At 47.2% G+C, this 15,022-nt stretch overlaps 1 protein-coding gene across 2 annotated transcripts in view; it reads right to left on the bottom strand.

Moving 5' to 3' along the window:
* Positions 280 to 15,022, bottom strand: part of ADCY9 (adenylate cyclase 9) — a 60,759-nt gene continuing 46,016 nt past the window's right edge. For both annotated transcript variants that reach the window (XM_021411506.1, XM_021411505.1), the window contains 4 exons: positions 11,595 to 11,754; positions 8,550 to 8,698; positions 6,493 to 6,534; positions 280 to 2,446 (listed from right to left, as the gene is read on the bottom strand). In XM_021411506.1, coding sequence (XP_021267181.1) covers positions 1,258 to 2,446; positions 6,493 to 6,534; positions 8,550 to 8,698; positions 11,595 to 11,754 — 1,540 coding nt within the window. In that variant the 3' untranslated portion in view covers positions 280 to 1,257. The remainder of the gene's footprint in view (positions 2,447 to 6,492; positions 6,535 to 8,549; positions 8,699 to 11,594; positions 11,755 to 15,022) is intronic.

Genomic DNA, 15,022 nt, shown 5'->3' on the forward strand with positions numbered 1-15,022 from the left:
CTGGGATACTCAGCTGCGCCGCGTGGCTTTGGAAGTGGCACCGGCTTGGAAGCAGATATTGCCTAGGTCACATCCTCACAGTGCTCAAAGAGGCTGAAGCGCTGCCTTACTCCTCCCGTTAAACCAATGGACAGCTCCTCTCTCCTGACCTCCTCCACAAAAAGGAAAAAAAAAAAAAAAAAAAAAAAATCAACTGTGGATCTCGTTACAAGCCATTGCAATGTAAAAAAAAAAAAAAAAAAAAAAAAAAAAGGAAAAGCAGTAAAATAAATAAATAAATAAAGGCATCTCCAAAACATTTATTTGACTTTTCTCTCTCTTTCTCTCTCTCGGATCAGAACAGCCTAGAGGCACCGACCTCACCTACCTTCGCCATTCAGCGAGCGGAGCAACATGAAACGCTTTGAGACGCGTCAGACCCGAGCAGTAACGCCCTTCTGGGCACTCGTCTGCTTCTGGAAGCCTGTCCCGAGAGCTGGTGCAGTCCGAGCCCTTATTCCATTCCCACTGATCAGTAACTCATTGGCTATACGGAAAAGAAGTGTATCCAAAGCACACAATGGCACGTTAAGTTTGAAGAAAGCATCGGTAAAGGAGAATAAAAACTACAGCAGTTGTTCAGCCTACTCTACCTAAATGTTGAGCCACTGCAGAGCTCCTCCTCCAGCCCAATCCAAAGGAAAACTTTGTCACCCCCTCGCCAAGACATTCCTTCGTGGTACGTTACTGGCACTTGATGTCAGTCTCACACGGTAGATACATGCACGTTTGTCTGTGTGTTTACATACAAAAGGTCTGATAACAGTAAAACATTGTTCAGATAGATATAAAAAACCCAAGGAGTTGCATCAGCCAAAAAAAGTGTTTTGTGAGAAACAACAATAGAAATGATATAACCACAGCTTCTCTTTTTCTTTAAAATTAGATAAATACCCAAAGCTATGATTTCACTTGGGGCCTCTGTACCTTGACAGGGAGTCCAATGGAGTATATCTGAAGGCACTTAATATCCTCTACTCAGCTGTAAGATGGTTGCACAGGGAGCTGGGGAGCTGGGGATGTGATTTGGGGCATGGAGGAGAGAGATGGATGAAAACGAGCCCTGAAGAGCTGTGATCCACACAGCACCAGGCGCCGAAATGAAAACAAACGTACAACCCAGGTGTTGAGAAGGTCCCTCTTGAAAAAGAAAACTGCCCATTGCAAACGTCTTTGTGTTTCTATTGACAGAGCACTTCATGCAACTCTGACAGTGCATCATACACTCTTAGAGATATTTAGCTTTGTCAGTTCATTGACCTCCTCAGTTCCCGCTTCCTCACAGTCAGTCTTCTCTGCAGCTTTGCCAAACCTGCACCTCTCTTCTGCTTTCGTCGACTCTTTCTGGAGCTTCTTGGAGGAAGGAAGGGAGTCCTTGGTTTCTGAGTTATCTGTGCCATGGGCTACCTTATCAGAATTCTGTACAGAAGGCACCAGGTTGGCAATCTCATCAGTCGGAGATCGCCCGATGCTGCCATCCACTTGAACCCGAATGTCTGGAGATATAGACAACTGGTGATGCGGCACGATCCCGTTGTCCATGCATTTGGGGTACAGGTAGGTCTTCATCTGACCCTTCCCCTTCACATTGACCGTCCCCCTGTAGTCAAAGTCATACCCCATCTTGCTCAGGATGCGGTAGCTCTCCTCACTCACCTGTATGCGACACTCGACGCCGGTGGTGTCCATTCTGCTAGCAATGTTCACAGTGTCACCCCAAATGTCGTACAGTAACTTGGTGGTGCCGATGACCCCCGCGGTGAGGGGGCCGTGGTTAAAGCCAATCCGAAGTTTAAAATTAAACCACAGCATGTTGTTGTTGAAGTCATCCACCACTCGCATCATTTCTTTGGCAAATTCAAAAAGGGTCTGCAGATGCCCGTGGGGATGGTGGTTGTCCTGACACTGCGACGTGTTCAGTCCCGAGGCAGCCATGTAGGTCGCCCCGATCGTTTTGATTTTCTCAATGCTGCTGTAGTGCGGTTTGCTTAGCAGCTCATCAAAGTCCCCAATCAGCTCGTTCAGGACTCGGTAGCACTCTTTGCCTCCTTCGTAGTTCTCTTCGTAGAACTCGCTGAAGTTCACAATACTGGCAAAGATGACTCCGCCGCTGTCGTGGTTTTTGGAATAGCTCTGGGAAACCTTCAGCTGCTCAGCCACGTGGTAGGGAATAATGTTCCTCAGCAGCCAGTCGGCTTGATCCCTCATGCTCTGAATTTTGGTGCGATGAAGATCTGCCTCCACGTCCCCGTGGTAGTGCAGGCGGTAACTGACCTCGAACTCTCGGTTCAGAAACCAGACCAGGAGCAGCAGGAGGAAGACGACCAAAATCACTTCCTGACCTATCAGGTCTGCAGGCCTCTTCACGTCGGCTGGCACCGAACTGTTGCACGGAGTCTTCCTGGAGCTGGAAGCAAAGGAAGGGGAAAGAACACAAAAGGTGCATTGAAAAAACACAGAGCTGGGGCACTGCAACACCTGCTCCTATACTAGATAACTGTGGAGGAAGCATATGGTACTAAATTAATTAATATGCTTGGAAATCTTCCTCTGCTATTCAGATGGCTAAAGAATTAATTTCATTGTTAAACTCACAGAGCAGTGCCTTAAAGGGAGCCATCAGGTTTAGCAACACAGAAGTTTCCCCAACTCTACGTTAGCGTTAAATTTTAAAGATTTCACTAAGAAGGCAGTTACTGTTATGTATAAGTAGCTAATTTAAAAACAACACGAACAAATACGTGTATAAATGCTTAATAACAGTGGTGCGTTCGGCTATGCAGCGTACATGCATGCCTGTCTATAGATAGTGTGACTGCGTGCAAGATTTGTGGAGTTCATCGTTTCTTTGTACTGCCTCCAATATTCCAAAGCACCTGCTTTCTACCGTTAGGGCCCCTCCTTCTTCTCCTTGCTGAAGACCAGGAACCTCAGCAGTGAGCCCTTAACGTTAACACAGCAAACTTTGGAAGAAGGGAGCCCTGTGCGAGGCGCTCCACGGAGAACTACGCAGCACCCATGTGCAAGCGGGGAACGCGGAGCTCTGGGCTGACAGCTTTGGCACACTGCACCCACTGACAGTAGATGGTAGAGAAAGGAAGTTTCTCATATAGACTGAGAGTAATATTCTGAATTCTTCTGACAATTTGCACACTGCCAGTGCGCACTATGGAGCGCCGACGGCACAATGCTCCCAGCCCCAAACTGCCCTTAGCAAGGAGCCCGCTGCAGTCTGCAGTCTGAACTTTCTGGAGGGATGCGAAGACGCATTTAGTCTGAACAGACACTGCCTATGCAAGCCTGGGAACCGAGTCTGAACCCGGACAGATTGGCACACAGCGATTCCAGAGTCACTTGACCACATTTCTTCCTATAGAAGTACTTCTGCCAAAGCATAAGACTGGGTACGGGCAGATGCACGCTGAGCTTTTTCAAGTTTAGAATTGTTCTGATAAGGGAAAGCATCACATCCATGTTCTGCTTGCAAAACAGAAAGACAACCCATATCTCAGTGTCTGCCCCTTCCTCTGATGAAGGTGTGTTAGCAGAAGAGATCAAAACTCAAAGCACGGCAGTAACAACAGATTAAGAAAGGGCGACTTTGAATTGGTTTCTGTAACACGAACACATTTCCAGGTTCAGTTCGCTTCTTTATGCCCATGAAGGACACGCTTCTGTTTCTGAAATCAAAGCCAACACGTTACCAGCGGAGCCATATTCCAGAGCCTACTTCCTTTTCTGGATGCTCAAACGTCTGACTGACAGTACAGCCAGGGAGGCAGGATGGAGCAAAACCAGCACAGACGAACACACACCATCTCTGACAACATTCACACGTGTCTTTTCCTGCATACACCTCTACTGACTATCATCCTGGTGAGCCTCTAGGAAGGAGACATACTTGAAGTACGTACAGCAGAGAAGCTGTAGGCTGAATTCCAGATCCACGATAAGGCTGTGTGTTACGCTGGGCATTACTCCTTGGTTTTTCCAGCCATAAATACACATCTCCCAGGAGAAAACAGAACAAGGGAGAGCAGGTGAGAGCACAGCTCCGTGAATAAGGGAGGCTGGAGGAGGTGGGGAGCGGAGCGGGGCCAAGGAGCACGGTGCAGGTTGTGCTCAGAATGGTTGATTATTTTCTGTACTACGAGGGGAAAGATCTGAGCAATGCCAAGTTACTCCTCCGGGAGTACACGAGTCTGATTCAGATAATCTGCTCTTAACATCAAACATCCCGGCCACCGGGATTTATTTAAGTCATTAGAGGCTTTTTATTTAGTGTTTGTTTTACAAAATAGCCCTCAAAGTACTTTAACTCCTCTTAAATAAATTAGGAAAGCGTCACACGCTCTCCGTGACAAAGAGCGGCCTGCGTGGAGCGGCAGGGCCGCGTCAGGAGGGCAGGGCTGCTCCCCTCACAGCTCTGCAGCGCAGCACCACCGGCTCCTGAACCTCTCAGGCCGCGGCCTGACCTCGCTCCACACAGCCCAGAGATCTGCATGTGAGACGAGAGTGACTCACTTGTAAGCTGACCTGATTTCATTAGGAAGGTAATGGGTTAGTATCTCAAAAAGGAAGGTGTGGGATCTTTTCCAGAGCAGGCTGCCTTTTTTTTTTTTTTCCACCTCTGTCTGCATCGGAACAAAAAGCCTCAGTGTTAATGCGATGGAGGAAACAGCCACATCCCTCTGAAAATCAAATTGCTTGGACGTTGCAGCAAATAGGCCACGGGGCCTGCAGGGCTGCAGCTCATCTCACACAGTCAGCAAAGGCGACCCTCTGCCCAACGCTGCCCTGCGGAATGCAAAGAAAAACCCAGCACACCTGGAGCAGAAAAGGGTCACACGAAACCAAACCCTCCTTAAGCTCCGATTTTACAAGGTGTTGTGGCAGAAAAATCCTTTTGAAAGTCATTCAAACTGAAATCTTGAGCTGATGGTGCTCCTCTAAGTCAACCTCTCGAAGCACTTCCTGGCACAGACACCCAACTATTAACTTGGCACCTCCATCCAGCCCGTGTTGAATATGGAACAAGTGAGAGCTCCGGAGATAGAATCTCCTTTGGCTTGATCACAAATCATAAAGATAATGGCTTTCTACTTATAAAGATTTTTGGAAAGCCGTTTTGCTTCTGAGCCAGTAACCTATGTTTGGATTTGGATTTCTTACTATATTTAAAGTGGATACATGCCTGCTGGTCTAAAAAAGCCCATCGTGGTGGAACGGTGAGGAAAAGGGAAATCAGACAGCTGCTTTCAAGGAAGAACATCACAGGGAAGCGTACTGAAAGACCCCTAACATGGAGCAACAAAAGGCTTCCACCCTGAGCAGCCCATTGCTGCTCCTCCTCAAGCCATCGCCCCCCGCAACCATACACTCTACCTGCTCTGACATAAGAAATGCATGAGAGCAAGAAATATTTCTTGCTTAGAAGACCAAGAGTAGCAGTACCTCTTCTGGGCTGAAAAACTGGTTTGTCTGGAAAAGGGGACAAATCCCATATTTGGATTTATTGAGAATAGCACAGACAGTCCAGAGATGAACTCTCTGCTAAGCCTTCATTACCATTCCTAGTATCTTCCTTCCCATGCAGTATTAATAATTATCTCCATTCTTGATCAAGAGAAGGGAATGGCTTTATCAAAGGCATGCAAATAAAGTTTGTCTGGGCCTCTCGGAGCAAAGGAAAAGCTTTTGTGCTGACTTGGGTGAGCACAGAACCTCTTTTATATATCTACTTCAACGAGAAACAAGCAGCATGGATGTCTGCTAGGACAAGAGGGTTTCAACCTTTTCTTGGTACACCACCTGGAGAAGGGGCTCGCACACAACTCCAGAACTGCGGTGTGTAACAACGCACGCTGTAACGAGACCAGACAAGTCCAATTCTGTTGCAAAGCAACAGTAGAAACAACAGGATTAACTCAGAACAGCCAAAGCAGAGAAAAATGGTGTCATCCTGAGCAACACAAAACTTCACAAACTAAGGATGAACCACTAAAGATCCAAATCCAGGTTAACCCTAAGACACCGCTCTCAGCCATCGCTTTACTTTGTACATTGCTCTTCCAGCAAACTCCTTTGGTGCTTTGGCCTACAAAGTCAAGCAACCTCTGTTCTTCTGGCTTTGCCTTTCCAACCATTCTGGCTTTAGTGAGCTGGAATTCCCTCACAAAAATTCGCTCCTCTCTAGTTCCATCTCCTACAAATCAAGTTTAAAAAGAAAAGAGCACATGACACAATGCAGTGACTGCAGCATCAGCTCTCTGATGAATTTTGGCCACTTCTTCTAGAAAGGAAATCATGAACAGGAGGAGTTTGAACACACCCTGCAGAACCAAGTTGTTGGATTCCCAAGTGTACTACTGTGATGCAAAGTTTTGCTGCATACAACCAATTGGAAAGGTCTCTATCTCTAAACATGAAGATGGACATGAGATTCAAGCTTACCTCAGGTTCTGCGCCAAGTCTAGATGCAAGGTTTCCACAGAGCTGAAATTAAAAAAGCACTGATATCAGAAGGAAGCGCAAGCAATAAACAAAGCATCCTGCCACAATTCCTGGTCACGTTTTCAACTCTGGTGCAGCCAGTAGGAACACGGGCTGCACTGCACGTGGGATCAACTCCGGGCAAAGCAGGAACGTGACTTCTCCGCAGCTTCCGCTTGGAAGAAGCGACCACAACCAGATGGAGAGATGCAAACACCTCTGAGGAGCACCTGATAATGAAGGCAAGGTGATGCCTGGAACAAGTCACTGTGGGAAAGTCCAAACTTACCTTGGAAACACGGAAAAGCAATTTCAGAACTCTACGAACCAGCCACGCCTCCATCCTATCCGACCAACACAACACAAAGCTTTGTAAAAAGGCAAGAACACAAATAGAGAGCCTCTTTGAAAATGCTATCAATGACAATAGTTCAAAAATTGCATTTTTAATACGGCATTTAAGTGTTATAGCACTCGGAATGAGTTGCTTTTGGAAAAGTACAGAAGGGATTGGCCTGCGACGCATGCACAATTACAGCCGTGACAAAAGGTATGAGCCAGACTATTGGTAAGAAAGGAACAAAAAAGTTGTTAATCTAGGCTAATTCCAGGGAGACATTAATTCAACCTGTATCTTTCTTGCCCATGAGCAGCTCTAAAAAGAGCTGTTTCTCAGATGTGCAGAACAGCTACACCTATCACTCGGAGTATTATTTTTAAGATGCAATAACAACACATCGCATGAGTTCTGAACTTTGCCATTAGCAGTCATCACTATACAAAGCTGAGCCAAAAATACATGATCTTTAGGAAGGTATCTTAATACAGTGTTCCTTAAACATTCATAACCATGCCTTTAGCAGCCAGCGAAGGTGATGCTAGGAACTGATACGCTGCAGGGTCTGCACCTCCCTGCCTGGGAACAGCTTTTCCCAGCCCCTTTGTAAAACTGACGTGTAGTGAAATCCCCGTGTTATCTCCAGCTTTGTGTCCCTCCCTCTGCACAGAGTCATGACACGGAGCCTACATACAAGCTGATCTACTAATTGCACCTGTAGTTTGTTCTGAACAGAAACCGAATGCTACTTCCCACCACAGGAGCTAGAAAAGGCTGTCCTGTCTTGTCCTCCCTGTCTCTGCTGAGACAAGAAAGGGATTTTCTTCAGTATGATCTGGAAACAATTTATCAACTGGCACCAGTTTGGAGTTGTTTTTTCTCTCAGCAGGGACAGGCTCTTCCTCTTACAGCCACCTCTGAGTTACTTACACTCTGAGCAGCTGTTAAGGGGTGACTTTAATTCTGCCCTTCTAACAAGAATTAAATCAAGGGTAAAACAGTCCACCAAACATACTCAAAGAGGGCACTGAAAGCTAAATATACAAAACATGTATCTGAAAACTCTTTATTTTCATTTTTTAAGGCTCTTCACCCCTTTAAAGAAGGGTAAAGGAATGGTTTCTGATGGGAACTAGAGGTCTAGCATAAGAAGTACTTGCAAAGTCCACACTATGGCAAGAGTGCCCAAAGCTGTGATATTTCTTAAGCCATCAAGAAGTGCAGGTTGGTTATAAAAATGCTGACAACAGGATTGGACAGATGGCTGGAAGGAGTCCCTTGACTACCTTGGTGAGAAAATAGAAGGAGAATAATGCAAATCTTCTCCTATGGAGAAAGCTGTTTATCAGAGGGCAAACTGGAAAGCATTAAGGTTACTTCACAGAGACTGCATTCACTTTATCCCCTCTGTTTATGTTTTGCAGCTCTCCCTGGAAAGGCAGGAAAGTGAGAAAGGAAGCAGGACAGCACAACTCCATTAAATCTGAGTGTCTGCCTTCTGCAGCAAAAAGCTCCTTCCAAAAATGCAGATCTTGCCCCAGACCAACTTATTACTTTTGAGATACTAGAGAAATTCATGGCAGGTACTCAAATGGCATGCACAGGATCCTCACTTTGCTGGCAGAGTAACACAAATCTCTCATCCCGAACGCGGTCTGTGAGTGCAGGGTGTGATGCTCACCTGTCTGGACACAAGGAGACGTAGAGCAGAATGAGAAGCACTGCTCCTACCACGGTTGCCAAGAGCGATCTCATCCAGGAGCTAAGCTGGCAGAAGTTGCAGTACTGCACAATGGTGATCAGAATGGCACAGCACATAAACATGGTGTACTGCAACAAAGAGAGAGAGCATGAGTTAGCTTCTTCTTGCTGACTGCAGCCCTTCTGCACATAAGCACCAGCATCCGTGAAGGAACATGCGATATGAAAGACCTCGTTTCCTTGTGTGACATGCACATGAAGTTGTGTCTGTAACGGGAGGCAGCACTTGATGACAGAGGTCTTCCCCTCAATGAGCAAGCACACTTTCAGCACGTACAGTTTGTCACGGTTTTCCCTAGATGGAGTTTTGCATTACCACATTACACCGCTATTTCAATGCTGTTCAATACCTCCAGCTTACCTTTGCAAAACACTCAGTGCCTCTTCTCATTAAAAACAAAAAAAAACAGAAGAAAGAAAAAGAAGGTGAACAGTCACATGAATCTCCTCGCTAATTACTGGGATTAGATCTGATCTATTTTAAACCGGACAGCAACATTCCATGGCATTGGAAGACGGGAACACACTCACCCTCAGAAATGCTGGCTAGCTGCCTACCCTTAAAGCGCTTCCTGGAGGGTGCTATCCTCCAAGATCACTGCAAGATCCTCCTGCTGCCCAGCAGGAGAGTGTCAAAATCAGAAAGAGCTGCTTTGATTACAAAAGACAGGCAAGAGCTGGTGCTCAGTGATAGCACCACTTGGGCCTATTTGGAAGGACAGCATTGGGTTATCTGCTCCAAACAGCCTGAGAACCCTTTCCTCATCTTTCCTGGATGAATAAATTCAGAACAGAGGTATTCCCCGAGTGTCTGAGCTTCCCTGAGATCAGCGTTGCACTGGTCAAGGCTCTCAAGCTGATGTGGTTTTTAGCAAGAACATCGACGACCGTCCAAGCTAAACCAGAGGCTCCCAGCTGCGCGCTGGAGCTCTGCTCTGCTGCCTACTGCACCTCACGGTACCCAACGATCCTTCTCTCCCATCTTACATTTCCTTTACAGCTGAAACGCAGAAAATGCAGATTAGGAATACTGTCACATAACAAACAAGTGCGTGATTCGGAAGTAGACGGAGTGTTTGGGAGAAAGAAAAAAAAACCTTACAGAATTTACCATTTTTTAAACAGAACCATCGGGTGGGTTTAGCTGTTGTTTAATTTAATGACTCAAAATTTGAAAAAAAAAAAATGTATTTCAGAACCGTCCATAAAAAAGCGTAACTTAAACTTACTTTTTTTCCCCCCATTTCAGGTCTCCTAAAGTGGCAGAGCACTGGTTCTCACTCCAAGTGATGCCCCAGCATGAAGCCAGCCTATAGAGGGTCAGTAAGTGCTGTGTTTTACTATGTATGCATGGCTTTGGAAAGTTTTTTTTTTTTTCATTGCTGTTTTTGTTAATTTTTATTTCAGTTATTTTATAGCCAGGGAAGGTATAAAATGCTATGAATAAAAAAAAAACTTTGCAAAACCATGTCATAGTAAAAGATGACACTTACCTGACCCTCTATAGGTTGATTCCATTTCCTAGAGCTCCATGATGGATGAAACATCAGTGAGCAGAAGATGAGTGGGAACATCTCCTGGAGAGTGAGCCAGCAGCCCCACGACTCTGGAGGGCCTGCAAGAGGAAAGAAAGCAACGTTCACTCCCAGCTTGGTGATGAACAGCACCATCTCACTGCCGCTGCCTGAAGCCCTTAGACTCAGCACCTGGTAGGATGAGGTATTGAGAATGCACTAATAATGTGGTTCTTTCAACAGTGCTTTTGTTTGGTGGGAGATGATTGCGGATGGTGATGAATGGGATGATACAAAATCCATGCGCAGAGAAATCAGAGATTTGAAGGCTTTCAGGTCCCGTCAGTGTAAGGAAAATATTCCTACCATCAGTTTGCTGGTGGTCACGAGGGCATCAAAAAGCTTACAAAATCGTACAGCTTTAAAATAGTTCACTTTGCTTAAGTTCAGAGAGGTAAAAGCTGCAGTATGATTTTAAACATGAGATGTCAGATCCTCAAACCCAGTCCTCTGTGACTGTGAATGTCACGGAATGTATGTTTACATCAAAATGCCTGCTCCACACATTCCCATGGAATAGACAACAAGCAGCATCCATTATGTGTGATGGGAAGGAGGTCTGGCCAGTGGCTGTGCCAGGGCACTGCAATAGCCGTGGATCTGTGGGTGGGTTCCCCCAAGATCCTGGAAGGGAAGGCTCACCCTGTGCTACCTCAGGGTAACTAAGTTTCATCTCAGTTTCTCATCCATTTTATTCACAAAGTTTATAAGCATTGATTTTATACCACTCTTAGCTTTTCAGTTAAACTGTTCTCCTCCCCCTCCTCATTGTTCATCTCTTCACCCCCCACTCCTGACTCCTTTATCAAAGGAGACACCCAATCCCCGTGACCCTGTCTCTGGCTGGGCCAAATAAGCCACTCTCTTTCAGCTCCTCCTAAGGAGGTGTCCCTGCATTCCTTCAGCCCTTCCTGCAGCCCCTCACGCTGATCCTTTCTGCCCCCCAAGAGCTCTCTCCTTCCAGTTTCACCACCTCACTCTGCAGATAAAGGAGCCCCACGCTAAGTCTGGTCTTGCTGTCAGATTCACTAATACACGGGCAAACTTTTCAGGTTAACAAAACAGGTCAGACTACAAACTCCCAATCAAAAAGCAGAATAAGACACTCCACCAGCGTTAGTTAGGATAAGCACCTGCACAAGTGTTAAAGGGAAAAAAGGCACGTATGCATGCAGCAATTTTTATTCCTCTCTTCTTTTGTATGAGTTTTCAAGCAGTGGACAGTATGTACATAATAAAATGTCCATTTCATCATACACAGAAGCCCTGTCCCTCCAAGAGATCTGTATGAAACAGACGCGAAGCACGAGGGAGGTGAAGGAAGGCAAGCAAGCCAACGAGCTTCGTTACATCCAGACCGTCAGGTTACGAAATGGAGTTCTGCAACTTACATGTATGTTTGTTTCAAAATCAGAGGTGAAGTGTGAAAACACTGCAAGAGCTGGGAGAGACACCAGGATGGCACCGAGGAAATGGCGCGGCAGCCAGCCCGAGATCAGCTCCAGGAGACGCTTCGTGCAAGCCATCACCTCCTCCAGGAAGAACACCATCCTGGAACAGATGGAACCAAGAGCCTGGGTTAATTTCAGTGCATTGCTTCACGGGGCTCATTCACCTGTAGAAACTGAACTGCGAATTCAGGGCAGCTCCACAGAGAGGCTTCTGGCACGAGAGCATTTTGTGTCATTAGAACAGACAAACAAAGGTAGAAGCCTGCGTAATACTCCAGGATATTGCACTTAAAACTGTTATTTATCTATACAAACATCGCCAAGAAAATATGCTTCTTATAGCCCAGAAATAACCACCACTCTTCAAAAACTGCAACTGCTGCTCCAGGTTTTAGTTATTTTTATGGAGACACAAACACGCAGGGCAGGGCAGCCACCTGCATACAAGGTGCTGCGTTGTGGACACGAGTCATTTTCCTGGAATCACAGAATATCTCCAGTTGGAAGGGACCTAAAAGACCAGAGAGCCCAGCCCAGGCTGCACACAGGGCCACCCAAACCCAAAGGCTGAGAGCAGTGTCCCAGTGCCCCGCGAGCTCTGGTAGCGTGGGGCCGTGTGACCTCCAGCACCATCCTGGAGCTCGAAGAGCTCTTCTCCCATTTAATGCATTGAAATCTGGGAATTAGACCTAAATTCGCAGAAAAAAGAGAAACGTGGGGTAGTGGGAAGGAGGATGCTGCAGGACGGCAGCAACCCACCAGGGGGTGCTCACAGATTCCTTAGCTTAGCAGAGCTCCACGGAGTTCCCAGGAAGCCAAGAACCACAGCTCTACTACATCACGAGAGAGAATTTGCAACAAGCACTGAAACAGAAAACTGTACAGAAAGCAAAATAAATCCAGAGCCTTGCAGAGTCATTCCTGCATCTTCTCAAGCGCCACGCGTTGCCCTGCAGCCTCCCACGGCCGAGCTCGCCGTGCCGGCACCGAGTGCTGCTGGAAACAGCACCCGAGTTCACAGCCCCAGCAACACAGCGGGCCTGCAGCGGGAGCTGGGAGCAGGCGGAGAGAGCAGCAGGGCCCACGGGTTGCAGGGAGCAGGGTGCAAGGCCCCGCACCACCACAAATCCCCACCCATCAGCAAACCCGAGCAGTTAATCCTGGCATGAGGACGCTTCTTTATTTAGGCACCGCGTGCTTGGAGAAGGCAGCACCACCAGCAGGACAACCCCACGTTCCCCGGCGGTACCGTTTACCTTTTGCATTGATTTTTTTTTTCCTTTTTTCTGCATTGCTCCACGCTTTGGAACTACAAACCCCACCCTTCACGGGGCAGTTAAGCCCAGGCCTGCAGCACAGCTGTCCCCTCGCAGGAGGACACGGAATGGGCACAGGGCACCGCCAGGGAACGGCACAACGGTGCGGGCAGCTCACCACATGGAGATGCTGCAGTGCTGGGCACGGTTACACCAGCTGCAATCCAAATCAGTAACTTGGACATGAATGATTAATGGCTCCTGGAGAATGTTACCGACTTTCTGCGCTTACTGGCAGTTGAGAATCAATTCCCGCGTTTCAAATCCAAAGCTTTTGGGACAGCAGCAATTTGGTGGGATGTTAAATACCGAAGTCACAGCTGGTAGAAATAAATAAAGGCGAACAGGAGGCATCGGTGCTCCGTGCGTGTCGTGCTGCTAACAAAACCCCTTCTTCCAGCTCCAGCTGCACAAAGTGATTTTTGCTCCTGGTCACGAGGAATTTAGGAAGAGCTGGTGGGGCGTGGGGCTCCAGCAGCAGCCAGGCTTTGGGTGTTACTGCAGAGGAATGGGCAAAGGGCAGTCTGACTTCCTCAGGGAACAGCAGGTTTCCATCCTCCTGCGTTGAGCGCGCTTGCTTCTTCCTTCACCTGGAAGATCTGGATTGCCCTCTGGGAAGGCAGGGCAGAACGGATGGATCAGGTCACCAGGTGCCCCACCTCCCACTCTTCTGAAGGAGGCTCAGATAACTCTTCTGGCACCCAGAGATCCTTGCTGAAGGGTGTTATCAAAAGCAATGCATATTTTATCAATGTATAACAAGATTCACTTGACAAGGACTGGATGCTAAAGGAGTCCAGCTAACAAGAATCTTGTCTTCACACCTACAACAGGGGGCAGATCTCTTTTACCTCTATTCCTGCCACACACTCCTAAGAACACCCGAGTGAGATCTCTCACGCTGTCATACGTGACGATGACATTTCCCAAGATATTTATTTAGAATACCCAAACTTGAAGACCTCCTGCGCTCCAGCTGAACTCATGCGAGCCCAAGCAGTCCTATTCCAAGTGGGCAGAAGGACATTCTTCGCACTGCATCTGCAGAACCAGAGGTGACACACTCCACACGCTTCCAAATTAAGCACCACTTTCTGCACGCAGCGTTAAACAATTAATTTTAGAGCGGCACTTGCGCTAACAGTGGGATCCTCATCGGTAGGTACTCCAGTCATTTATCAGCAGGCACTTCAGAGAAATCAAAACATCCTCCTCTTGCAAGCCTTGCTCCACGAGGCCTTCTGCTCTCCCCATCTCTCATCGCAGTCAGGCTTGAGTCCTCAGCCACCAGAGCTGCGGTGCGTGTTCCCTGGTCCGAGCGCTGGATTCAATTAGAAGTCAGGCTGATTTAAAGGCAGGGGGCTGCGCATCACGATAATGAAAACACAATGAGAAACTCGGGCAAGAATTTTTTGGGCCCAAAATAACCCCTTTCCTGAAATTCTGGGATTGCGCCCAGCATTGTAGCCTGACCTCCTCCCTTAAGATAGCTCTGTGGCATTCTGTGATTGTCACTGGGGATGACATTTCTGCACAGGAAGCTCTGTGCTGTTTCTCTGGTATAACAAGCAGTCAGAACGAGCAGCCCTCGCTCTGAAGGGGATTTGAAGAGGAAAAATAGATGATATTCTTCTTTCTGCTTAAAAGAAGTGCTATGGAACAAGGGCACAACGGTGCGTGCCTCCTCCTGATGCCAGCAGGCCCCAACAGAGCGGAAGGTGATGAGCGTGAGGTAGCAAACTGCTGAGAAACCTAACTGGAGAGTACAAGGAGTCTTCAAGCTTGTGTGAAATAATAAAAGGGAAATGCAAAGATAATAACACGGAGCATTGGAAAATAACTAGGAACAATAATAAATTGAAAAATGCTAAAATGGAGTGCTTTAATAAGGTACCTGGAAGGGGAATATTCCCTCCGAACATACCCGGGGAGCAGAAGCAAGCTGTCCTACAAAGCGGTGGTTGAGCTGCTCAGAGCTGAACAAACTTCAGGGCTCGATGCCACGGCCCCTGAGCACACACGAGCTGCTCACTGCTGCTCCTCGTCCTCAGC

The sequence above is a fragment of the Numida meleagris genome, chromosome 13 (assembly GCF_002078875.1).
Source record: "Numida meleagris isolate 19003 breed g44 Domestic line chromosome 13, NumMel1.0, whole genome shotgun sequence".
Lineage (NCBI taxonomy): Eukaryota > Metazoa > Chordata > Aves > Galliformes > Numididae > Numida > Numida meleagris.